General features: G+C 43.3%; 3 protein-coding genes across 4 annotated transcripts in view; all 3 read right to left on the bottom strand.

Annotated features, from left to right (window-relative positions):
• Nucleotides 1-387: 387 nt before the first annotated feature.
• Nucleotides 388-5,825, bottom strand: LOC130128408 (aquaporin-10-like). Its single transcript, XM_056298023.1, has 6 exons — nucleotides 5,730-5,825; nucleotides 4,089-4,215; nucleotides 3,355-3,492; nucleotides 3,072-3,190; nucleotides 2,035-2,252; nucleotides 388-571 (listed from the first exon to the last, which is right to left on the bottom strand). The coding sequence occupies exons 1-6, from the start codon at nucleotides 5,814-5,816 to the stop codon at nucleotides 388-390; spliced, it is 873 nt and encodes a 290-aa protein (XP_056153998.1). The 5' UTR covers nucleotides 5,817-5,825.
• Nucleotides 5,826-6,573: 748 nt separating this feature from the next.
• hax1 (HCLS1 associated protein X-1) lies at nucleotides 6,574-15,141 on the bottom strand. Its single transcript, XM_056298954.1, has 7 exons — nucleotides 14,985-15,141; nucleotides 11,507-11,751; nucleotides 10,932-11,152; nucleotides 10,179-10,242; nucleotides 9,953-10,086; nucleotides 7,580-7,700; nucleotides 6,574-6,995 (listed from the first exon to the last, which is right to left on the bottom strand). The coding sequence occupies exons 1-7, from the start codon at nucleotides 15,053-15,055 to the stop codon at nucleotides 6,922-6,924; spliced, it is 930 nt and encodes a 309-aa protein (XP_056154929.1). The 5' UTR covers nucleotides 15,056-15,141; the 3' UTR covers nucleotides 6,574-6,921.
• A 2,425-nt stretch (nucleotides 15,142-17,566) lies between these two features.
• ubap2l (ubiquitin associated protein 2-like) overlaps nucleotides 17,567-26,770 on the bottom strand; it is a 40,827-nt gene continuing 31,623 nt past the window's right edge. The window contains exons 25-29 of one of the 2 annotated variants that reach the window (XM_056298106.1): nucleotides 24,879-24,984; nucleotides 23,405-23,530; nucleotides 20,389-20,456; nucleotides 19,877-20,071; nucleotides 17,567-19,481 (exon numbers count right to left, since the gene is read on the bottom strand). In XM_056298106.1, the coding sequence (XP_056154081.1) occupies nucleotides 19,386-19,481; nucleotides 19,877-20,071; nucleotides 20,389-20,456; nucleotides 23,405-23,530; nucleotides 24,879-24,984 (591 nt within the window). In that variant the 3' untranslated portion in view covers nucleotides 17,567-19,385. The remainder of the gene's footprint in view (nucleotides 19,482-19,876; nucleotides 20,072-20,388; nucleotides 20,457-23,404; nucleotides 23,531-24,878; nucleotides 24,985-26,770) is intronic. The other variant, XM_056298107.1, reaches the window with a different exon arrangement.

Raw genomic sequence — 26,770 nt, 5'->3', positions numbered from 1 at the left:
AGCTAAAATGGAAATGCACACCAAGCTAAAAGTTGAACCCTTTTTACACTGCTGGGTGACTGCTCACCTAACATGAAAGGCAGCACAATAGATTGAGTTTGCATTCACGTTTATTTTCTAGGTGTATATCTAAAGTGATTTATACAAGAATAAGGAAACACCGTGACACTATTGTACAGTACTGGCAGCTTGTTGGACGTGGCTCATTGCTCATGTTATGTCATGATCACCGTCTGCACTACAGAACAAAATTACATGAAAGCACCCGGCTGATCCCAGAGCAGCGACTCATCAGTGAAACCGGGATGTGTGGAATATTCAGTACAGCACAAACAGCAACACCACGCCACCTTTCTCCTCCTCTGAACCAAAGGTGTTATGCATCCGTTAAAACCTCTGGGCCAGCTCTACTCCGTTTTGCATAATGGTTGCCAGTCTGAGGTCGTTGCCGGGCTCATCCTGCTCAGGGTCGGGCAGGTGCCACTGAATGAAGATCAGGTAGACCCAAGAGCCCAGGATGGCCCCCACCAAGGGGGCCACGATAGGGACCCAGAACCAGTAGTTGTTGCACCTGGAGGTTCAACACAGCAAACGGATCAAGTTGGATCTCTTCCTACTGCCTATGAATCCCCCCCATTAACATGCGTCCTGGAGGATTGGTGAGCAGTCTGGGGAGGAATTTAATCCGTTTGTTTCAACAGCCTCAAGAGGTGGTTTGCGACACATTGCAGCTGTATGTTGGGCTATTGGCTAACACAATGTCCCGTGTCTGGCTCGCAGAACCAAACTGTGCTGTTTTTTGTTTTTTGCTTTTTCTCCCCAGTTGAACTTGGCCAATTACTCTATTTTCCGAGCCGTCCCGGTCGCTGCTCCACCCCTCTGCTGATCCGGGGAGGGCTGCAGACTACCACATGCCTCTTCAGATATATGAGGAGTTGCCAGCCGCTTCTTTTCACCTGACAGTGAGGAGTTTCGCCAGGGGGACGTAGCGTGTGGGAGGATCACGCTATTCCCCCCCAGTCCCCCCCCGAACAGGTGCCCTGACCGAGAGGAGGCGCTAGAGTAGCGACCAGGACACATACCCACATCCGGCTTCCTACCCACAGACACAGCCAATTGTGTCTGTAGGACGCCTGACGTAACGCGGGGATTCGAACCGGCGATCCCCGTGTTGGTAGGCAACGAAATAGACTGCTATGCTACCAGGACGCCCAAACTGTGCTGTTGTTGCCTTTATAGAGCAGCACTCAATTAAATTTTCTAAAAAAAAAAAATCTCATATTAATGTCTTCACTTAAAACCTGGACTAAGTATCCCCCCCTCTCTCTCTCTCTCTCTCTCTCTCTCTCTCTCTCTCTCTCTCTCTCTCTCTCTCTCTCTCTCTCTCTCTCTCTCTCTCGCTCTATAAGGGTCAGTTTTATTGGCCAAGTAAGACTACATGTGAGGAATCTGACTTGCTGTGTGGCTCTCAGTTATACACGAATTAACGTGTACACACGTACACAACAAGATTGGGGAAGTAAATAGAGCACAATTATAAGGAAATGAATCAAAACTATGTGTGCAGATCCAAGTACGAGCGATATTAGAGATGTGAGAGAATAGTAGTAGTAGTAGTAGTAGTATAGTAGTAGTAGTATAATAGTAGTAGTAGTACTAGTAGTAGTATAGTAGTAGTAGTGGTAGTAGTAATATAGTAGTAGTAGTAGTAGTATAGTAGTAGTGTAGTAGCAGTAGTAGTATAGTAGCAGTAGTAGTAGTAGTATAGTAGTAGTATAGTAGCAGTAGTAGTATAGTAGTAGTAGTAGTAGTAGTAGTAGTAGTAGTGAGAGAATAGGGGTGTGCTGTAAGTAGGCTATAAGAGCAGGTACCGTGAGGTGTGAAACCTGTAGTATTGCACAGTTTTAAATAATATTGAACAGGCTCTGTGAATAAAATCACACAGCACGGATACCTTACCCATTCGTTAGAGAGAGAGAAAAAAAGAGATGAAGAAAGAAACAAATGCATAACAAGGACCTTAAATGCACTCACGTGAAGACCTCTGTGCCCCAGCCTGCAGACAGCATGAAGAGGCGGGGTCCCAGGTCTCGGGCCGGGTTCATGCCGCCCCCGCAGTTAGAAAACATGGACATGGAGACGCCCATAAACACAACACCCACCAACAGGGGCACCAGGTCCTGTGGGGCGGGACTGTTGTGGTGGTCCACCAGCGGCAGGTAGCAAAGCATTATCATGCCTGTGCCAATCATCTGGGGGGTCAGAGCGTAGTGAAATACATCACAGTTTGAAAGTGCAAATGTAATATAAATGAGTTAGATATATACGAGTAAACTATGTGTCGAGAGATTAAGATACTATACATTTTTTTTTTTTAAATTTTCCCCCCTTTTTCTCCCAATTGTACCCGGCCAATTAAACCACTCCTCCGAGCCGTTCCGGTCGCTGCTCCACCCCCTCTGCCGATCCGGGGAGGGCTGCAGACTACCACACGCCTCCTCCGATACATGTGGAGTCGCCAGCCGCTTCTTTCCACCTGACAGACAGGAGTTTCACCAGGGGGACGTGGCGCATGGGAGGATCACACTATTCCCCCCAGTCCCCCCCGAACAGGTGCCCCGACCGACCAGGGAAGGCGCTAGTGCAGCGACCAGGACACATACCCACATCCGGCTTCCCACCTGCAGACATGGCCAATTGTGTCTGTAGGGATGCCCGACCAAGCCGGAGGTAACACGGGATTCGAACCAGCGATCCCCATGTTGGTAGGCAACAGAATAGACCACTACACTACCCGGACACCCTACTATGCCTCTTTTTCTTTTTTTTAACTAAAAACCTTGACAGTACATGCTACGTGTGGCAGATTATTTGAGACAAATGTCCCTTTTTCTGTGAGAACACAATGGCTCATGGTGGAACAAAGTAGTGGAAGATTTCTTTTGTTGTTGAGCTTTTTAGGCTGCCTGTTGCTTGCATTTGCCAACAGGCCGCATTCTGTTATGCCATGTAGTAGATGTAGTGCAGATTATTTTCTACGTTTGACCCCCCCCCCCCTCCCCTCCTTTCACCTGGTCAAAGAAACTGCTGCCCAAAGAGAGGAAACTGGATGGATAGGTGGCAAAAATGGATGCCGTTTCATTTGGTCCCAACACTGTCAGGGCTCCTCCGCTGTAGTCCATAATAGCATCTGGATCACGTAACCCACAAACAGAAGCTAGTGAAAGACCTATGCACCCCTCTTATTCATTCAATAAGCCAGAGTCAGAAGCTAACCATTTCTAGACAAGGATTCACAAAACCAAAACATGCAGCGTGATGCCAGTTAACATGAGACGGCTGGGTAATAGTTACCATAGTACATGAGGAAGACTACAGAGGCACCTGCATAGGCTCCTAGGAGCTGAGAGAAGGAGTAAGGCAGGAGCCGGGACCAGGCCAGTTTCCCCAACACACAACAGCTGAGAGACAGAGCTGGATTCAGATGAGCCCCTTGGGAGAGTGGTGTAGAAGGGCAGAGAGGATGAGTTGAAGGGGACACAAAAGGCAATATCCCAGTTGAAAAAGGGTTAGGTCCGGCACCATGACTCACGACAAATGATGTGAAGCTCGAACATGATCATAAACATCTATCAGCTTTAATGGAGGATACCGCCGTGTCTCTGTCGTGCAATTTCAACATCTTTATGGAATGAGGACACACATAGTGTCATTGATGTGGAGCACAACTGTTGTGTGACTTTGTTGTGAACAGAAACGGTAGGGATCATCATTGTGTTGGGTTTATAACTGGGGGTAGGCCTAGTATTGATTGCATATTCTCAAAAGAGTGAATAAGCTGACATTACATCTATATCAGTGGTTTTCAAACGATGGCTCTGGACCCACAAGAGGGTCACAGCAGGGGGGCCAGATGGGTGGCGGGATGTCCAAAATAAATACATTTTGTTAGAAAAATGGGCACATTTATTTTCTTAATATCCCAGTTTTGCCAAAAGCTGTGGGGCAGCCATAGAAAAAAATGTCTTTTAACCTCCACATATAGACTCTGTTGCCCCCCCCTTCATTAAACGTGCAGTAATTTTTACCCGAGATGCCCCTGCTCAGATACATGGCGACCATGACAGCAACTGCAAAGGCGATATTGACCGACAGGTACTGGCCCTTTAGCCCCCGGCTTGTCTTCATCTGGGCCATTGCTCCACAACCAAACATCTGGAGAGAAGAGGGACAGAGGAAGAGGCGAGGTAAATCATGAAGAAAAACGCACAAAAAAAAACAATGACACATTGAAGAGAGGATGACTTCTCTCAACAGAATCACATGCAAGACTAAAGTCCCAGCAAAAAAAAAAAAAGGTCCCCAGTACGTCCCCTAAAGGTCCTCTCCAAACGTCCGGTAAATGTCATTATGTAGGGTTTTCATTACATCACGGGGACGTTAATGCTACAGGGCCGTTAGGGGGTCCTCGTCCCCGGGATGTCACGTGGATGTTAGCTGGACGTTAGGGGAAAGTCTTCTAGACGTCCCCGGGACGTCACGGGGACGTTATTGCAGCGTTGACGTTCCGAGGACTTTACAGGGACGTTAGGGGAAAGTCTTCTAGATGTCCCCGGGACATCGCGGGGACACAATAACGTCCACTTGACGTAATGAAAACCCTACACAATGACATTTACCGGACGTTCGGAGAAGACCTTTAGGGGACGTGCTGGGGGGGTGGGGGGGGACGTTTTTGTTTGTTTGCTGGGTTCTCTCATGGTTAAAGATCTGTTCTATGGTGTACTATCTGTAGCATCAATGGATCCCGAACCTTGACTAAACAAAATGTCAACAGATAAAGAATAAGATTTGATGGCAGCAAGATGAACATTGGCATAACTTTGGTGGCAGGAGAATGACATGCAGAGACTTGTGGTATAGAGAGAGAGAGAGAGAGAGAGAGAGAGAGAGAGCGATGAAACATTGCATTCTCTCCAACAAGTACCGCCAGCACAGAACAGAGAGGCCTCCCCCCCCCCCCCGTTTCCACCCAATTACCCCACTCTTCTCAGCCGTTCCGGTAGCTGCTCCACCCCCTCTGCCGATCCGGGCAGGGCTGCAGACTACCACATGCCTCCTCCGATACATGTGGAGTCGCCAGCCCCTTCTTTTCACCTGAGTGAGGAGTTTCGCCAGGGGGACATAGCGCGTGGGAGGATCACGCTATTCCCCCCAGTTCCCCCTCCCCCCTGAACATGCGCCCCAGCCGACCAGAGGAGGCGCTAGTGCAGCGACTAGGACACATACCCACATCCGGCTTCCCACCAGCAGGGACGCCCGACCAAGCCGGAGGTAACATGGGGATTCGAACCGACGATCCCCGTGTTGGTAGGCAACGGAACAGACCGCTACGCTATACCGGACACCCAGGCCTGTTTTTTTTTTTTTTTGAATGCTGGGCGGCTCCGTTGTTTCACTCTGGTTTACTGTCCTCTAGTATACACTGTAACGTGCATGGATAAGCAGACACGTTGGTCCTTGGCTAACGGGCCGGACCCTTTGGTCGAATGGTTAACGTTGTCGCTTGCGGAGTGGGAAAGACGGGTTCGCGCCCCGGCTAGGGCGACGGTCTCCCGGACTGCCCCCCGAATTCGCCACAATAGACACCTCCACAAACAACTGACAAATCACACATAGTACTCCACAACATTTCCAGACAAGGGGAGTCTATGTTCAGAATTACTCACTATGAGGATGAATGTACCCAAAAATTCACTCATACATTCCCGCACCAGCAGGTTCCTTATCTTCAGACGTCTCTTCATTCTCTCCATCTTTAACGCCGCCGTCTTCAGATCTACCGGTCTCAAGCTGAGACGGCAGAACGACGTCTGGTGCTTTATGCGGATAGCGATCTTTTCAAATGGCCTGAAATGGCCTTCTCCGTCTCCCACGTCTGTGTGCATACTCCCCCCCCCCCCCCGTCACTTCACTTTGCCGGCCCAGAAGCATCCCGGATAAGATTGGCACTGTGAAACATTTTGCAAAATTCTGCTACTGTGAAGGACAAACCCCTGCAGGTGAAGAACCGGCACCAGTATCCAGCCACGTAAAGCAGAGGGCCAACAGGTCAGATTGATCTCAGAAGGCTGTTTCGCAAGCAAGTTTACTCTGCGATAGCCAAGGACACCGAGCCGAGCAGAACAACTTCGGTGAATCTCACAAACAATGCAGATTAACCGAAGTACATTTTAACATTGTATGAATCTGAATCAAACTGCAAGAGTATTGTCTTGCAATCAAAGGCCTGAGCCATTTGAATTCTTGCAGAAATAAAAAAAAAGCTAAAATAAAAATCATCTGCAACAGAATGTGGATAGAAACACACACACACACACACACACACACACACACACACACACACAAAATGAGAAGATAAAAGTAAACTCATCTCAAGTGTTTCAGAAATCATCCAAATCTGAAGCATTTCCTTTGTTCATTCACAGCACTATCACTGTTGGGTAACACAAATGTCCTGTATACCACAATCTCAGATGAGATGCCATGAATAAAGGGAACATGACAACAAAGTAAATATATTAAGTCTCTTTATTTTGTCTGTCATACAGTCACATTTACAGAGGCATAACTGCAGGACAATACAAAAATAATATATGCGATGGGACTTATTTAAAACCTGATTTTCTTTCCTTTGCGTTCTTTGTAATGCATTTCTAGCCATAGAGGTTGATGCAATCGCCCCATACACAGAATTGAGGCTCAGAAAACAAAAAGCTTTCATACTGTGAGTTAATACTCAAACACTCAGTTCTAAAATAACACTCAAACACAAAAAAATATCATCTCGGTGGTGGTGGTGGTGGTGGTGGGGGGGTACTCCATCCAGTCCCAAACATACAATTCAGTTTTCCTAACAAATTACTTGAAACCTCCAAAGAATCTGGAGAATAAAGAGTCATCGCCCCGCATGTCAGAAAAGGGCCGTGGACCACCTAGAATAAAAAGCAAAATAATATATGGGTAAGTAAATACGATATTCTTGTTCAACATGTTTTGTTTTTTTTTATTTCTGATTTTTCCCTTTTTCTCCCAATTTCGTGGCCAATCGCTCCCTATTCTAGTTCAACCACCCACCCTCATACTACATGCGTTCGCCAACTGCATCTCTCCAGCCGGCAGTCTCGAAGGAGACGCCTCGCCACTTCCGTGACAAGGCGAATCCAGGCCAAACCACTGCTTTTTCCGACACACACAGAGATGCATTCATGTGACGAACACAAGCCGACTCTGCCCCCCTCCCGAACACAGCGTTGCCAATTATTTATTGCTGCCTCATCGAATCCGGCCATAGTCGGGTCTGACGAGACCGAAGTGCAAACCCCGGTCCCCATCGGGCAACTGCATCGACACAAAGCTGATGTTTAGACCGCTACACCACCTCAAAATGGTTTGAAGACTAGCAGCAGTAGTTCCAAATATATCTTCATGTCTGTGTGTATGGCTATTCTAAAAATAGGACAAAATAGTCGGTGGAAGCGCTCAAGTGGCTGACAAGACACACTGGGAATTAAGTAACCTGGTACAAGAGGTCGACTCTGATTGTCTGGTTCCTCCAAGCTCCCCGGACCTCCTGAACGCGTTACTGTGGTTTCCTCATTCCCCTGGCCATCTCTGACTGTACGCCTCTCCTCCACAGTCTAACACACACATAATGAGAAAACGTCATACGCTTTTCAAGTAAAATTAGTTTTGCAATTTTTTTATAGTCAAGTGATCATACGTAACAAGCTACGGATACATATTCATATCAGAATATTTTATGCTGGAATATTCTTCATGTTCCTCAAATGCTTTTATCCAAAATGGAGGGGGGGGGGGGTTCACAATATATTAATTTTAAACAAAAAAAAAAGGAAAAAAAAAGTTACATTAATAATGCATAAACATATAGGCCTAACAGTTGGGTAAAAAATATTTCCTCTCTCCCTCTCAGACACCACTCCAAGAAGACTTTGGTGGAATATTCGCTTTATCAGGATTTTATCATAATCGTATTTTTTACCATGATAATTGTCTAGCGAAAATATGATATTGTGACAGCCCTAATTTAAAGCACCTCACAGTGCCACCAGAATAGATGTATTGTGAATAGATTTGAAAATCATATCCCTGACAATTAAGAGGTTTTTTTTTTCTTTTTATTGGATTTCCCCCTTTTTTCTTCCAATTGTACTTGGCCAATTCCCCGACTCCTCCGAGCCATTCCGGTTGCTGCTCCACCCCCTCTGCTGATCCAGGGAGTGCAGACTACCACATGCCTCCTCCGATACATGTGGAGTCGCCAGGCGCTTTTCACCTGACAGTGAGGAGTTTCGCCAGGGGAACGTAGCACGTGGGAGGATCACGCTATTCCCCCCAGTTCCCCCTCCCCCCCGAACAGGCGCCCTAACCGACCAGAGGAGGCACTAGTGCAGTGACCAGGACACATACCCACATCCGGCTTCCCACCCGTAGACATGGCCAATTGTGTCTGTAGGGACGCCTGACCAAGCCAGGGGTAATATGGGGATTCGAACCGATGATCCCCGAGTTTGTAGGCAATTGAATAGACTGCTATGCTACCCAGACGCCCAAACTGTGTTGTTTTTTACTTGCTCAATTCAATTCTCTAAAAAAAAACTCATATTGTCTTCAGTTAAAACCTGGACTAAGTATTCTCTCTCTCTCTCTCTCTCTCTCTCTCTCTCTCTCTCTCTCTCTCTCTCTCTCTCTCTATAAGGGTCAGTTTTATTGGCCAAGTAAGATTACATGCGAGGAATTTGACTTGCTGTGTTGCTCTCAGTTATACAAAAATTGACATGTACACACGTGCACAACAAGATAAGGGAAGGAAAAATTAACAGAGCACCAAGTATAAGGAAATGAATCAAAACTATGTGTGCAAATCCAAGTATGAGTGAGATTAGAGATGTGAGAGAATAGTAGTAGTAGTAGTGAGAGAATAGGGGTGTGCTGTAAGACCAGGTTGTATCTGTAGGGACACCTGTCCAAGCCCAAGGTAACATGGGGATTTGAACCGGCCATCCCTGTGTTGGTAGACAACAGAATAGACCGCTATGCCACCTGGACGATCCAATTAAGAGGTTTTTGATGCAAGCTTTAAAGACCCCATGGAACAGCGAGCAGAGTGCTATTTGATTCCACCTATTTACATCTTTCCTGTAAAAACCGGAAGCTAGGGAGGGACTTGTCACAGATATTGATTGGCGCTTACAGTAGCCAATGGCGCTTACAGTAGCCAATGGCGCTGAATGTGACGCAGAAGGGGTGTGAGATGGTGTCTGACACCGTGCTGGAAGGCAGGCTGGCAGAGGGGACTGGGTACAGTGGTGTGCAGCTGCAACTCTGGACGTGTGCCGGGCCCTTCTTGCGGATTGCCCCAGCCGAGAGACCCAACGGGGGATTGTGGGAGTTAGCACAACCAAAAGCATAGCGATGATAACTGTTAGCTGGCTCGTAGGTCCTGTGCGCCGGTCGGTAACTGGCAGAATTTGTAGTCATGGGGGAGGGACATATAAAAATTCGGGAAAGCGTTTTATTGGACGCAAAATGAGTATACCCCCCTGAGTGCAGGATGAATCATCAACGTTTTATTATCTTTTTCCGGGAAATGACAAACTCTAAAATACCATTATGAATCTCTACAAAACAACTTTTTTGTCATTGTTGAGCCAGATACTGGCGTACAGGTGACAATCAGTGCAAGATATATGTGATAAAGAAACTTAAACATCTATTTTGATTTCATGAGGACTTTAACGTTGAGCTATGAAAGATCCCTTCTACTGCCTTTCCAACAGTTTTACATTTGCTTTGGATGGAAAATGCATTTCAAATGCATCATAACATCAATAATAATAATAATAATAATGGAAGGTGCATCTCTCACCCCATCAGGTTTTAGAACTTTGGTGACAATGACTGACTGGAAAAATGATCGGGTCCTTGGTTGGTTGGGTTGCTGAGCATGAGGTGGGGTCAGAATCTGATCTAGGCCACCAGAAGATACGGCAGAGTCCAGATCTGGAAAACGGATAAAATCAGTTGCAATACAGGGTTGAGTCCCCCAAAAGCCTTCACCGAGATTTTTATTGTATTGTGAAAATATAAGCTACCTCTATCTTCTCTACGTTCGTCCTCTGGATCTCTTTGTGGCTCTCTTCTCCAAATGTCATGAAACTGTTAAAAAAAACAAAAAAAAAAAACAAGAGAAAAGCCACAACCTAGCTGATGAATATGAAACAGTGAAGAGGGATGGAAAAAAGATAATCTCTGGTGGTGGTGGCATGTAGGTTTTTTTTTTGCGTCGGAAGTTAATAATAAACTATGGAAACGAACCCCAGGCCCTACGACCGACACTACAGTCACTCCGGTAATATAATAAGACTCTCCTGTATTTTTAGATTGTATTAATTGGACTTTATATAACTCCACTTCAAATAAAATTGAAAATTAATAGACAGCAATGGCCCAACTAGCCATTAGCTCAATCGGCTAAGAATTTTATCTATATTGATTGGACACAATAGAGCACATTGTTGGGTGTAATTTCATCACCAATTGCCAACATTATAATAATAAAAAGTAGACGTTAAAAGTAGATTTGATTGATTTGATAATATAACAATTTCATATATGTGTGTGTGTGTGTGTGTGTGTGTGTGTGTGTGTGTGTGTGTGTGTGTGTGTGTGTGTGTGTGTGTGTGTGTGTGTGTGTGTGTGTGTGTGTGAGCCCTATGATGGCCTGGCGGCCTGTCGAGGGTGTCTCCCTGCCTGCCGCCCAGTGACTGCTGGGATAGTATCCAGCATCCCCACGACCCTGACAGCAGGATAAGCAGTTCGGATAATAGATGGATGGACTCTTTTACCTTAGAAAAAGGGGTCCAACCATGGAAGGGAGAGTGAGGAAAGTTTGGTGTCCCAGAGGGAGAGGTGCCGTCATTTCTAGGCTCTCTGTGTGATCCCGCTGGGGGTTTTTGAGGAGGGTTATCTGGGGATTTTAGCATAAAGTCCCTCAGGACATTCCCACTGGATCCCCTCCCACTTTCTGGCCTTTCCTGTGGTGGTGGCGGCATGACACTTGGAACACCTGGTGCATGAGAAAGGAAAAAACAAACAGATGGCGTAGATACACAAAAAAGTGAGTTACTCAGGACCACCATACCAGTGAGGAAACACATTTATTGTCCGCATTTACCTTATCTTTCAGACAATGGATTTAAGGCTCATCAATACACCAATTCTAAATATCAGTTTTGTGCAAATGTTATCTTGTCAGATTTAACCCATGTCAGAGATGGCAATAAGGCTGGCAATATTAGAAACAAGTGACATTTCATGAGCTGGTCAAATCAAATGAACAATTAACTGATGTTCTATACTGAAAGAATGACTAATAAGAGACCAGATGTGTGGATAGCAGCCATACTAAAGTGTCCAGTACCAGGTTGTCCTTGTCCTTGCCATTGGCCGAGCTGGGAAAAGATTTCCTCCATCTCCCTGAAGACCTGACCAAAGACAGCAGGCTCTTCGATTCTCACTCCATTGGGGCCAAAACTGAAGCCAAATCTCCAGGCTTCATCAAATGGGTCCTGTGGATCTCTCTGGTACCCGTCATAGAAGAATCCATCCTCCTCACTTTCATCGTCGTCGTCATCATCATGAGTCATGCCATCGAAAAAGGGATCCCTGATGTATACATGCCACTTAATGTCTTAATGTACACTCCAGATCGGCACAAGTAAGTCTTTGCAATTCTTGAAAAAGCAGTCATACAAGCTATTTTGTAGCATTAAATCTGGCTAGCACTAGAATGACCAAGGTCATCATTTTGATAGTTTCGAATTTTCAAAGTTTAATAACTTTGCGGAAAAAAAGATAGACCTGCCGCTCTGTGAATGCTCCTAAAATTGCATATACTTGCATTAAAATGAGTTTTAGATCAATTGCACACAAAAAAAGTTATAAGATCTACCTTAAACGACCACGAGCGGTCAAAAAGACGGCTCGCAATTTGCGCATGTCACCATTTGTTGGTCGCATCATTTCCTTCGCGAAGTTCATTGCTCTGTCCTAGAAACACACTAGTATTCTCCAGTGCAGAGTAATAGTCTAAATCTAAACTTGATTTTTGCCAGCATGTGTGGTTACAGACGCCGTCTCAGACGCACCATGACTACCACCGCGGCATTGCAGTATTTACAGGCGCTGGACAGCAGCGATTTTAAATTGTCTGAAAAATAGTATTAATGTTGTTAAAATGTTAACTTTGGTGTCTGTCGTTTCTTAACAGACATACTAACATATGCAATGCATTAATATCTCAACTGGGTATTTATCTTGACAGAATATAGAGTTTAAAAACCGTGGCTCGGTCGTTCTAGTAGTTTTTAAGTTCCGAACGTTGTTTATTTTCAGTCCTTTTATTTACATTTCACATTTTATAGGCCTTGTTACGTTTGTTAGATTAGCAATATGTGTTGTCCGTTTTGTTTTTCAAGTAATATTTTCACTTTTTCTATTTTGCTATTCAAGTTTGACCATGTCTCTCTGAAGGTGAAATTGTTTAAAAATAGTATTATAGTTGTTAAAATGTTAATTTTAGTGTCAGTTGTTTCCTAACAGACATCCTAACATTTGCAATGCATTAACATCTCAATTGGGTATTTAGCTTGACAGAATATTGAGTTTAAAAACCGGCCGTCATTTCGATGGCCTATGGTCGTTTTAGGTAGGAGTGAGATCATGGCCATTCTAGTGCTACGTCTGATTTAAAGCTGCAGTAGGTAACACTGAACATCCCAATGCAAATCCTTCCGCCTCTCTGTTGCCTCCTATCACTCTGCTAAGCACCTCGCACCAAATGACCTCCGCATCACCCTTCAGCCTCTTACACTGCTACGCAACCAGGAAATGTCAAAGCGAGACTCGTGAAATCATAGTTGATAATCTATCCATGTAAAAATTATTTTTTTCAGTGAATCTCTTAGTTATACTACCTTGTTCATGTGAAGCAGCCATTTTGAGTTAGTCTTGTTGATTTTTAGGGTTAGGGTTACGACCACAAGTGACCGGCGGGGCAGGGTGAACACAAATTGGTACATGCATATCTGCATTTGCAGAACAGCCAATAGGAACGCCCTCTCTCTGAAATGACCCATGATTGGCTAAAATCTTCCGTCCTGGGCTGGATTTTTTCTTAAAGCCTGAATACAGAGCCAAGAGGAGGTGCAGAAGTCTAGTTTTCTCTCAGACCAGTTGAATCATAATATGCTGAAAGTTTATTATGAAATTTTTGCCCAATGATTGCAAAAAAACAAAACAAAAAACTGCCTACCTCAGGCTTTAAAGTGCATGTTGCAAGTTACATTTTGTACGAAATTTAACATGAAAATTACCATTTGAAAAGTCACTAGGGGACTGGTTTGGTATGAGTTGAACATTTATATGGGAAGCTTTGGTCCATCATATATATCTGAATTAACAATTACAACCTCTTCAGTGTTAAAACTAGCACTGAGATCCATTAATTTCTTATTGTTCAACTCGACCACTCTCCCCTGTTACATCACTTCCAGTTTGGCTTTTTTAGAGGCACCAGTAAAATTCTCCCACAAAGACAACTGCAGAAGTCACTGTAGTGTTTGTGTGTGTGTGCGCGTGTGTGTGTATATATATATATATATTTAAAGGAAAATCTAGTTTCTACAACCTGCAGACTGCTCTTTAAACAAATCAAATCCTGAAGCGTATTTAGTGAGGCTAGGAGACGCATCTGTTTTAATGGTTGACCATTGTTAAACCATATTAGGTTTAATGGTCTCAGTGTTTCCTGTGGAACAGGAAGTTTGGGTTTGCCGTCGGGGCAATGTGAAGGGGGGGGGTGTTTCCTGTGGAACGAGCGCCCCCCCCCACACACACACACAGCAAACCTCTTGGTAACGTGCGGTAATAGACCTTTTTAAGGCCATCAAGCATGCCAATTAAGCATAATGTACACTTCCATCTCTGTAATTGAATAAATTCAACAATATAATCATGCTATTTTCAATACTCTGTTGTTCTGAATTATTTATCTAAAGTCCTATTTGTCTCTTTTTGTCCTATTTCAGTCATTGCAGTTCATTTATTAATTTTCCCAAACTGTATTTTGCAGTAACGTACAAGTGTCACAAGATGGCATTTTATGTTATATCGCTACACTAGAAGTACCGCACGGAAACCGTGCCACTCTGAATTTTTCACAACGCGCCCTGCATATTTCACAATAAAAGCCATGTTAGGAAATGAAGGGATTCTGGCCGCTGTAACGTTAAAGTGCTCTTTAGTTGAAAGGTAAACAGGAAGTATTCGGTTTGTACTGGCAGCATAATGCCGTAACTTACGGTAATATTACCGTAAATTCTCTAGTTATTTTTCAGTGACAGTAATAACTGAGTTTTATTTAACAAGTTAGATTAACACACCCACATAACTGCAATCACGTTAATTTAGGCTACATCATTTATCTGTCTAGATATTATGTACATAACTTAACTAACTAAATGCCTTCCCTGTTTACCTCGTCTGCTTTTTCTTTCCCTCGGAAAATATGAGTAAACTAATTTCCTTAAAAAATGTGCCATTAACACGAGACGAACTGACTGGATTTTGTAATACGTGCGTGGAGGGGGTAGGGGCCGGGCTTGCACAGCACCATCAACCACGTACGTATTGAGAAAGTGATCAAGCTGATTGATCGCGGAATGTTTCGTTTTTTGTGATTTTTTTTCCTATGGTGGCAAACACGGTGAAACGTTAACAGCGGAAAAATGGCTAAATTAAGCCTATCAAGATCGCCGAAGTAATACTGGTCTGCATACAACTTCGCGCTCATTAGCTAATGGCTAAGGTTACGAAAAGCCTTAAACGAGGAAATTTACCTTCGGCCCTCTCCACGATGGTAGCCTCCGGGAACCCCAAAGAAACCGCGAAATAAGTCGAAAACACTCATCAATAATAAGCCTTTGCCAAGGGAAAAAAAGCCCCCACACTCAAACCATACTGAAGAACATGTCAACAGTGCCGTAAAGCACCAACGATTGCCGTAAAGTACTCTCGACGTTTCGATGAATGACGCAATCAGTCGCAACTGCGGTTATTACCAAAGTCAGTATAAAAAGTGCACGCCACAAAAGTATGACGCGTCCAAACTAGCCATGACACGTGACACCATCAAGGGTTGAATACGACGTATTCGCTGTAAATCTCAAACCTGTAGACACCTTTTTTTTCGCGTATCATTTCCCAGCACCTATTTTAAAGGGCCGACAGTCGAGAAAATTCTAGTGATGGATTGAGTGGGACGTGATTGCCATTCATAAAATCAGAGCAGACTAACGTGTGTTTGCGTCGATAATCATCACACCAGGAAACTATAACTGTAACTAGCATGTTGGGGTTAATACCCCTGTCTGTGCCCCTGACCAAGGTATGGCAAAAACAACTGGAGTTGGTACATGGCTAGTAGCTTATGGCTAGGGTGGGGTTTAAATGCAGCGGATGAATTTCCCCATGGGGAATAATAAAGTAGGTGAATCGGACGCTCTAAATTGTCCCAAAGTGTGTGTGTCGGCCTTATGATGAACGGGCGGCCTGTCCAGGGTGTCCAGCCCGCCGCCCAATGACTGCTGGGACAGGCTACAGCATCCCCGCGACCCTGAGCAGATTAAGCGGTTTGGATAATGGATGGATAAAGTGGCGCCCCCAGAAATTTTTCATCGGGGTGGCCAAATGGGGCCACTGAAAATCTCGGGGTGGCACACCAAAACCAAAAGCCATGACTGAATTTCGGGAATTCTATGCTGCTGTTGTTAGTATACTATATGGGCTAGTTGAAAACTGTCAATATGAGAGTTAAGAAAAATATACATTATTGATTTAAATGAACAGCACCTAATGTAAGATATCAGATAGAAGCATATTATGCATAATCAGAAGCATATTCTGCATATGCGACGCGTGGCTGGGGGGGGGGCAGGGATAGTATCAGGGTGGCCGTGGCCACCCCTTGGGGGCGCCACTGGATGGATGGATGGATTAATAAAGTATATCTTCTTCTATACATGGAACAATGTGCGCCTTATGCAAAACTATACCGTTACTCCAAATTTCACAAAATCAAATCGGAAGCAGGTTTGAGTAAAAAGAGAATAATTTTTCATCGCAGCCTGAGTGTGTTTATCTAGTACTTTTTATTTTGAAGTCAGTTTTATTTTTTGTATATATTTTTAGACATATATTGTTCAGTAAACCCATCCATTTTGGCACCATCGACTGTCCTCTTGTGAATGAATGCCTTGCTTAAACACTCCCTTCACATGCCTGATCCCATCTACCTCTGATTAATTTTGATAAACTCCCATCTACCTTTGAACACATGATGGCACCTTACAGCAAGCGGAAGTTATCAGGTATGTGTTGCGTATATAATTTTTTCCAAGACATGTTTACAAGATTTTATTCTGTGATAATTTTTTTCCAAGATATGAGTAAAGAAAGTTGTTTAAAATACTATTGCAAGGATAGGAAAATGTTTGAAGCACACCAACATTAATGCCTCGAAATTTGTAATTATTGTACACTACTGCTGATCTCTTACAAGTAAATCTGATAGATTAGATCCTATGTAATAACGCCATTCATAATATAACATTTAGAATAGAGCTAAGGCCCTGTGGTATATTGCTTTAATTACTGACCTTGTCAGATCTCTATCGTAGTTTTACAAACCATGATACCCTCTGGTTACCTTACCCCTACACCCCCCACCCACGTCACCACCAACTTTCAAGCCATGCCCTTTTTGTCACTATTTTATCATAATCCTTTACATTTGGATGTTGAATTTTGTATTTGTACTACCACTGGTGCAAAAATACAGTTCTACAAAATACTGTGGATAATTTGATTACAAAAACCTGGGTCAAAATGTTATTTTCTTTATAAACCTGGTTATTTTTGGTGACTTTCAGATGAAATGCTAATGGTGAAAAGAAAGACCAAGCACGTTTTTAAATACTTAATGAATAGCTACTTGTACTATTCATTGTGCAAATAAAAAAATGCTCAAGCTATTTAAAAGCTTTTGGACTTGAATACATGAGATCTGTATCGGTTTTAACACCCCCCCCTTCCGTTAATGTTATTCATTTGGGCTATGTAATAGATAAACGGTGAAATTATGAGTTATATCTCTCCTGGTCAAACCACTCCCCGGGCAAGCCAACTTCAAGAGGACCAGCAGCACCGGTGTAGAGATATGGCTTCTATTTGTGTTATTACATAACTGAAAGACAGGTACAACTGTTAAACATTGCTTTCTTGCAGGTTTAATGTGAACACTGGATTTGTGTGGGAGACATGTTACAAGAAGTCCATCACTGCAGTCATCCAAGTCACCATAAAACGAACATCAAATTCAAATAGTGTAATGGAAAATGTCAATGAACAAAATGCAAATATATGGAGAAACACTGGAGTTTTATTTGGTACTGCTGATCCTCAGTCAACCATTAGTTAAGACAGCCCTGTAACCCACCCTGTGCCCTCACCGCCTTCATGGGTGTTTAAGAAGCAACCAGAGGACCCCAACACCAGGGATCTCTGGCGTCACCTCTTCCATCCTTTCAACTAAAACATCGACTTGCATTTTAAACTGTTGGACGATTCAAGGCTAATTTGCAGAATGAAAGTTGATGGACCAACCGCCTTGGCACCTCTGTCAAACTCATTTTGAAAAGATGCTGTATTTACATGCCACATGATACAAAAATAAAGTTTCTTGAAAAAAAAAAAGACATTCACATCCAAAATGATGAAAATGTCTTTTTCCTGTTTATTTACTTAATATTTATATATTTTTTACAAAATAAAAAATATATGAAACAAAAAAGCTAACAAGTCTGCAAGGATTTAAGAGGGGAGGGGGAAAGCCATTGAACAAAGACTACAGTACTTGTGTTTTATATATATATATATATATGTACAAGACAAGTTTATCCATTTAAATTTTTAAAACGCACAGTACAAAAAAAAACCCAAAAAAACAAAAATAAAAACAAAAAAGTACAATTCTGTCCATCAGTATTCAATGCTGCGAGTTTCCTTGCAATACGTCAGGGGCTCTGGGGGAGACAGGATGAGGGGCAATTAGAAAGAAGAAAAAACACATCGGAAGTCAAACTGGGTGTGTACTGGCCTTGGCATTCACTTTCAATGTCTCTTGCTGAACAGGTGGGACTATGTAACGTTTATCACTCATGGGAACAGTAACTGTACTTTGTTGGATAAATGGAAAATAATTTTATACATAAATCCTCTGATGTCCCCCTCACAGGGTACCGATGGAAATGATCAAATCTGCTGTGGTAACCCCTGGGAAGCAGGGAACAAGCCGAAAGAAGAAGAAGCTAAATCCTGACGGGCAGTACACACCCACTGCCCCCTTGTGTACAAATATGCGTGCAGACAAGAGAACCATCACACTTTCCTCACAGTCCAAGCCATCGCACTCGCTTACACATCTTTACACACATGTGCATACGCACGCACGTGCGCACGCACATGCACACACACACACACACACATATATATGGTAAAAAATAAACCTCATGACTGACAATTTATAGAGCCCTATTTTCAAACTCAAAATGGTGTAAAAATAAACAATTAAAACAAATTAAACAATTAATTTGTTTGGATATCATTCATGTGGGCTGGATAAATTCACACCAAGCATTTGGGCGGGGCGGGGGGGGTCAAGGTTGAGAAACAAAAAGCCAGCCTGCCCCCTACCTTCAGAGATTTCTAGATTCCTTCCCATAAGTGGGGTTAAAAAAAAAAGAAGAAAAAAAGACAACCAACCAAGAAACATTCATTCCTTTAGAAAACAGTTCTATGTTACATATAAATGAAAAGGGTAGGGCAGGGATAAACATGATACGAATTTCCAACACTCAATATTTCACCTCTTAGTGATGTTACTAAAACCAATTCATTCACACTCCACTATCATTAAAGCCCTGCTGCTCTGTGCCACCACCCCACATCCATTCCACATTATAGCACTCCTCCACTCAGTGCAGCACCACCTCTGGCAGGTGTGCTGAGCTGAGAGTAGGCAAGGGAATCTCTTTGTGGGGTAAGGCAGAATGAGGGACTGGTGTATGTGTGTGTGTGTGGGGGGGGGTTACAAGTAGACCATTTGTAAGGGTGCAAAGACCCCCTTCTCCTCCCAGTTTGTCAGACTTTGGAACAGTGAGGGGTGGCCATAACGCTGGATCTTAGTTGGTCCCCCAGTTGTAGCTGTTGTAGGCCGATTTGTTTATCTGAGACTTCTGTTGAATGGAGGCGTTCTGACTTCGCTGTCCTGTACCACTCTTGAGAGAGAGAGAGAGAGAGAGAGAGAGAGAGAGAGACTTTAATCCTATGTTGTAAATGTGAAGGATTCTGCGTACTGCTTTAGCAGGTAAACCTTTTGTGCTTTAACGCTATCACTACTACACAAAAAGGTTTCTGCTAGAATGAGTTGCCGCCCATCGTAATATCAGATGGGTCTGTAAAAGATATGCTGAACTGAGAATAACATCTGCCCTTATTATGATTGTTTGCCTGTACTGTTTTTGGTGCTGTATGTGTATCTCAACACCCCACCGTCAGCCCACACACCCTGCCTTCTGACAGGCTTAAATTATCTTTGGTAGTGGTGGCTGGCTGGCAGTGACAGACAAGACATTGATAGAGGGAAATGCACAGAGAGACACGCACAAAATACCTGTCCATCTTGCTGCAGGTGGTGATGTAGGATTTGGGAGTGGGGTTGTTGGTGCGGGGCCAGGATGTGCATGAAGGGGGCCGGGGCATAGCCAGCTGCAGCTGGGGGGTTGATGGGTCCTCCACTGCCCAGGGCCGAGGGCAGACTAAATGAAGCTGCTGGCGTCCCTGCGTGGAAACCCTGCTTCTCAAAAGACTGCAGACCAAGACACATGGAGATTGCAGGTTTTAAACAGATTCCTAGTTAAATGATTAAACAATCAGTATCACTGACTCCCCAGCACCATTTTGACTGTTCAAGTTAATTATGACAGTAATGTCACAATTAGCAACCAACTCTTTTCTCCATTTTGAAAGTTGACTGTCCTATCCCTTTAGTTCATACAATTTGTAAAAGTTAAGCTGTGGTACAAAAAAAAAGTACTGTCAGAGCTAGATTTAGGAATCATCAAAACACAACTGCGCTGTCAATTCCAATTGAGGAAGGTCATCTTGGTGGCTGAGCATACTAACCTGTGTCTTTGTGTAAACAGACCCTGAAATATCTGGTACCCCAGTGTTGCTTGACGTCACAGAGACTCCTGCAAAGGAAACAGAAGAAAGAAAAGAAAAGCCTTGTATGAGAAATTGGAAAATGTTTGCATATTAAAGGAGATACTGGGAAATACAAGTGAACACCTTGCAAAAGGAGCCAGGGCCCTCAACACAATGAAGATTTAGGGCTATTCTTCTGGTTGTGACTAGCACACAATTTCAGTTAATTATACCAACAAGGTTTCAAAGGGAAGTTCACTAAAATTCACTTTTAGGTTGTTCAAGTTTGTGAAGCTTTTTTCAATGACAATTTCCCCCTGCTCATCTCAGCCAATTTGATGACATCCAGAGCCCATCAAAACCAAACAAGACAAAGAAATCTTGAGAATCCTTTTTAGGCCAACGTCATATCAACTTCATAGTCAATATCAGTAGAATTCCCTTGTTAGCACAGGAAGAGAAGAGGGGAGAGCGTCAAAATGAGATGAGGAGGAAGAGGGGCAGATAGGAATGGTGTAGCAGCTTATCCGTTTCAGCCAGCTACAGTAATTTAGATCTGACCATATCTGGTGGTTACTGCTATGGTTTTTCTGGCACACGCTGACCCCCCAGTATTGCCACAGAGATGAAGAACAGGGCCAACTGGGCAAAACAGGATGGACTCAAACCAAAAACACTCAAAAACATAAACGCCTCCCCTCCCCAAAAAAAAAAAGAGAAGAGAAATAATCAACGTGTGTGTGTGTGCGCAAGTGCGTGCAACTGAGGGGCATCAACCATAGCTAATCATCACATGGTAGAATGTATTCAAATCAATAGTCCGTGTGCTTTGGTCAATAATCTAGGGACAAGTTGTTATTTTGTTGCATTTATGCATGTTTTGCTCAACATGGCAACAATTCAGATGAACCACAACTTATCTAAAGCAGGAAGGAGGGGCAGTCATTTCATGTGAGGTAAACAACCACAGGGCATCACAGCTTTACTCGTGTATCAGTGTTTGCGGCCATTTTTCATTAATTTATCTGTCAATGTGAACACAATACTGGGCTCCTAATGGTGACTAAAATGGTCACCAATGTGGATTTTTTTTTTAATTTTGCAACCCCCCCCGCCACTCGCCACCATTACCCACAAGCAAAAAATATTATCTATAAATGCCCATATGTTTTGTTTGTGTACTGAGCTCTCATCTCTCCTCTTTTTTTGTGCCTGCATCTACCTGCTCCATCACGTGAACGCCTGCACGCTGTCCAATACATAAGCTTCTCTGCACTCCTGTCCTGATGTGGTTGAAGATAGTTTAGCGTCCCGTTTATCAGGTTAAAAATTTGAAGTTTTAACTTTATGAACAGTGTTTAATTTAGCTCGATGGTGTTTGCATTTAGAAGTTAGATGTAGCTAACTACATAGTTAGCTAACGTTAGCCAGCTGGCAAGAAAACGAAATGCGCAAATGAAAAATATCAGACTCTGACTCCCTGCCTGTCCAAACCCAGCCTCCTCTCCATCAGATGCTGATAATGTCGAGACCAACTTGACCAGTGAAAGCTCTCAAGTGACGTTTGAGTCATCCCAGCCCGACTCAATCAGTGTGCAGTCCTTTACAGATGATGATAACCAAGCGCAGCGAGTTGAGTCTTCCTCTACCGCTGCTGCGGCTCCCACCCCTACAAAACAGGTTAAATCAGCTCGGCTACAAGAGTTCCCCTGGTTACATTATGACATGGGAAAAATGTACTTCACCTTTTTTTCCTCTAGTAGGACAAGAGATTGCTGGTTCATTACCAGCTCGAGCCATTTTAAAAAAGAGAAAAAAGTTTGACCCAGAGCACAGCGTGAAGCGCTGGTTGCAGACCTGACTACACTGGCTGGCTAAGTGACACTGACGTGGTGGTGTTGGTGGGAGATACGGACTCTGAGCCTGAATAAGCAGGAAACAAGCAATTGCACATGGTTGAATAAAAAAAGTAGAAAACAAAATAAGAAGACTGAAAATTTAAGTATTTATGTTGATAGGATTGCAGTATATTTAACATTGTACATATTGTGTATGTAAAGAACACATTGTGTAGACTATACTATGGAAGGCAGAGCAAACACAGGCAGACAGTACAGAGGGGAACAAAAAGGCTGTGTGAGGCAGCCCTTTAACAATGGAACATATGATATTACTATACTTTGGTTCCTGAAAATCTGATTTGGCTCCTAGATAATTTTTTTTTGCCTGGAAGTCTGCAATATTAAATTTGAACAAATTTTTGAGTCAACATCTACGTAAACATTTGTCATTTTACATGAAAAAGAGGAAAAGCTGCCTATAAAAAAAAAAAGACTTTACAGGAGAAGCACGCTCTAACAAATGTCCACAGTGACATACTAACCTTCCAACACCACAAATGCATCAGGTAAGGTTCAACTAGAGAGCTGCCTGTCACACTAATCTTGTCAACGCTGATGTAAGTATCTTCTATCTGCTTGCCTAAACTGTAGTTTGGTCACTTTTCCTCAAATGAAGCAAGCCACTGTCCGATTGTTTAGCTCCACACCCAACTGCTGAGTTGTCATATGCATAAACACACCAAGCCAAAATGCAAAACCGCTCAAAATATCCACTCTGCCCAAAAATCTGCCACAGTTCAGACGTCCAACTTTTTCTGAACATCCAAACACCAGAGATGACAATGCGACAACATGGCTGTCTAGTTTTTTTTTTAATATGCACAGTGTGACACAGCCTGAAACTGGGTAATGAGTTGCACTGGAGGGGAGGGCAAGGAAGGAGGGGGGCACAGACAGAATGGCAGACTGGGCCTGTTATGGTGAGAGAGGCTGTGTACATTAAGTGGCGGGGTGCCCCGCTCAGGCACAGCAACCCAGCGATGAAGGAGAGGAACGGTGAGCACAGATAGGAGGGAGGAAGGTGGCTGGTGACACGAGGAGGGGGAGGAGAAGGGGGAGGGGTTGTTTTTCGTTTGGCGTGTGGCGGCACTCACCGACTCCAGGCCCGGTGACAGAGCTGGCTGGCTTGTTTTGTGCAGAAGCAGCGGCGGCCACGGCAGTGCCGTATCCGCCCTTACAGAAATCCCCACTCCCTGAAGCCTGGCCCACATCCTCATAGCCTGCAATAGTCAGACACACAGCCGCAGCCCACAGCGTTAGACACACCAGGCAGGGGATGCAGACCCGGGTCAGTATGTCCCAAATAATTCTTAGCGTTTGCTTTAAGTACCAGATGGGCAGGGTTAACTGCATGAGCACAATTTAACTTCAGCTCAAGCTGGCGAACCCTGAAAACTGTATTAAGCTGACATTGAGTTCTTAACTTTGATTGGCACTGCTTTCTGGCACTTGTTCCACTGTCCCCTATTGCAAACACCACCCATCTGATACAATAACCAGGGTAAAACCAGCGCTATGAATCATTTGCAAGTACTATTTGACCCAGGTCTGGGGGAAGGAGGGAAGGGGGGGAGGGGCAGGCAGGGTAATGTGTGTGTGGGGTCGGGTGGGAAGTGAGCTAGGGTTGGGTGATGGCAGAAAGCAGCGCATGGTGCAGCTTGGAACAAATAACAGGCACTGTTGTGTGACCATAGGTGGATACCAGCGGTGAATAATGTCTTAAAGAGTAATTTTGGATTGAAATAATAATAATAAAAAAAAACAAGTATGTAGATATCCTAACCTGGGTGATGAACAAAAAACAAAACTGAAAGATGAAAGAAAAACAGACACAAAAAAGTGAAGTTCAGAAACATGGGAAAATGAAGCCTACAGGAGGGGACAGAGTGTAAGGATGAATGTTTGCAGAGAGATGGTATGCTCCTTCATCAAAAATACAATTGCTGGAATGAGCAAAGCAAGCCATGGAAGACAGCAAGGAGATCAACCACCCTAACCCTCAGCTATTCATGAGCTGAGAAAGCCGGGCAACACTACTGGAATCAGCCTTCGCACTAACGTGAATTTTTTTAAATGTCCAACTCAACAAGCCAAGCCATCTTAAAAAAAGACGCACAGTATGTTCTTATTAATGAACTTGTGTCACTCAACAACAAACCTGTTTTGCATGTCAACATTCCTAATGTAGAGAGCTTCCTGGCATACACAGGCAATGACGACAGCAATTCGTGATGCAAACGAACTGGTAATGTTCTCCAAGTATAGCTGGACATAGAGCTGTATATATTTATCCCACTCATCAATTTCAAAGCCAACACATTTCGCTTAACAGACAGATTTGGTAAGAGGTCAGTTACAAAAGACAAGTGTTGGACTGGAATGACATCTGAATACATATAGACACAAGGACGGTGTTTCTGTCAAGACTCTGCAGCACTCAAAGATGACGTTCACCCCAAACTCATGAGAGAACATCGTGATGAACGAGAAAACCAGTTCAGTTGTGGTGAGCAATGAAAACATGCCATTTCCATGGACTATGTTGGGAAGCATTGTTTGGCGCCTCACCAGTGCTGTATCCATGGGAACCGTAGCCACTGGCCTGTTGGAAGGGTGTGGCTGAGGCGTTGACGCCAACGTTTACACCGTGCTGCTTTGACGAGGTAGGAGCCACCTGGACAAGATAAAAAAAAAAAAATTGGTTGTTTCCCCTCTCATTAGAAACCTCAGTTACAACTGAGCTGAGCAATTCTAACTGAAAAGGCAGCAAACAGTCACGCTTTCATTCACAAGGTATCAATATAGGGCCTTCGGTCACAAAAATGCTAAGTGTATTTTGGAGGAACTAGTGCTGGGCAATATGACTGAAAATGTTGAATGAAATGTTGTTGTTAGAAATACTCATATCTGACAGAAATTATTTTTATCAAGATATATATAAAAATATTATTGCTTTCATATTTAGAGGGCAAATTTTGCCCCTGAATGAAAAAAAATTTAAAGCTTAATTGTCCTTTAATCACTTTTGAATGCCAGATTATGCCATTTCCAAAATCTGTGCATGATTACTGCAATTAACGCAAAGCAATGAAGGCCCAACTTTAAAAGAAATGAATATGAGAATTTAATTCCCCCTTGAATAGGCAGGGTTCAACTTTTACGGTGGAAATTTCCATGGGGCAATCAAGATCAAACACTCTGGACGTCCTATGGACGCCTAAAAACAAGCTGACACTGAAAAGTCTTAGCAAAATTATACTCAGCATCAAGTTAGTTATTCAAAAATTAATGTTAATTAACTGCATTTATAAAGGCAGAACATATTTGGCGCATGCTTGCTCAGCTTTTAGCAGGTGGTTTTTAAAATCAATTATCAATTGTAGTGCATCATTCCAAATTCTGGGTTTTCATCTACTTGCATTTCATGTCAGGTCCCAGGCTCTGCTTACCGATTAGAGTCTGATTACTTGCAAACATATGAAATAAATTTTGCCAATCCTCACATGAGAAACTAGCTTAACTTATTGGCCAAATTTTGCTATTGTTTGCAATAAAACATTTGCCTTCAAAAATGTAGAGTATCACTTTCAAGTTCTACTTGTGAAAAACTTTTTTGAATTGATGTTTCTGAAAATGTCAAGCCTTGCTACAATTATTCATTTTGAAAATTTGACCAGTCATTCAACTGGCGCTTGTGACCACGCATGTGCCCGCACAGAGTATTAACCTTTACTTTACTATTTGATTTCATTATAAAACACCTGAGCAACACAAAGTTTATTCAAAAACACTGTTTACTACTATAAATAAAACAATGAAGCCTTCACTGATCTAGTTTGGTCTCGTTTTGTGTGGGATGACCTCAGAAAGGGGCTCTTGGTTGCCCAACGTACAACTAGAAATTTTACTTAAAGGACCACTTTGCTGATTTTCAATCTTTATCTATCCGAATTTGTGATAGTGTGAAAAATGTCTACAGTTGTTGCCAATGTTCTTGTGTCTCTGGGACGCAGTTGCAAAATCTGTTGTTCTTCTGGCACCAGTGTTGTCATTTGATGCATCAGTGACATAATTGGTGACAAGGAAGAACTACAGGCAAGTTCAGGTTTGATTTCTAGTCTATGCCTCCGAGAGCATCTTCTAGATGTCACTCAAAAACAAAACTTCCTTGTTCTCTTTGCCTTGTATTGCAAATGAGGTACGTTTCCAACAGCAAAAATGGTAAATATGAGACCAGAGGATCTTATGGACGAAGATACGTATTACGGTGTTTTGGCTGACTCAGATATTCAACTGTATTTATTCAAGCAAGAGTATACGACCAAAGAAATGTAGCGGAGAGAGGCCGAGGCTGCTGCTGCATTAGCTGAGCAAGAGGATATGGCCGGCGGCGACCATCCAGAACCTCAGCTGCTGAGAGCAAACAACAACTGGTGGTGCCGTTGCTCAAATTGACTTCC

The sequence above is a fragment of the Lampris incognitus genome, chromosome 18, assembly GCF_029633865.1.
Source record: "Lampris incognitus isolate fLamInc1 chromosome 18, fLamInc1.hap2, whole genome shotgun sequence".
NCBI lineage: Eukaryota > Metazoa > Chordata > Actinopteri > Lampriformes > Lampridae > Lampris > Lampris incognitus.
Note: the sequence above shows the minus strand (reverse complement) of the source record. Positions and strands in the feature narration are given on the sequence as shown.

Excerpts from the sequence above, each read along its gene's own strand:
- LOC130128408 (XM_056298023.1), bottom strand. The coding sequence starts at position 5,816 with ATGGAGAGAATGAAGAGACGTCTGAAGATAAGGAACCTGCTGGTGCGG. Across the intron at positions 3,493-4,088 it reads TCTGAGCAGGGGCATCTCGG|GGGCTCATCTGAATCCAGCT; the intron begins GTAAAAATTACT and ends CACTCTCCCAAG. Across the intron at positions 3,191-3,354 it reads AGTCTTCCTCATGTACTATG|ATGCTATTATGGACTACAGC; the intron begins GTAACTATTACC and ends TACGTGATCCAG.
- hax1 (XM_056298954.1), bottom strand. The coding sequence starts at position 15,055 with ATGAGTGTTTTCGACTTATTTCGCGGTTTCTTTGGGGTTCCCGGAGGC. Across the intron at positions 11,752-14,984 it reads CATCGTGGAGAGGGCCGAAG|GGATCCCTTTTTCGATGGCA; the intron begins GTAAATTTCCTC and ends TGTATACATCAG. Across the intron at positions 7,701-9,952 it reads AAGTTCTAAAACCTGATGGG|ACTGTGGAGGAGAGGCGTAC; the intron begins GTGAGAGATGCA and ends TGTGTGTGTTAG.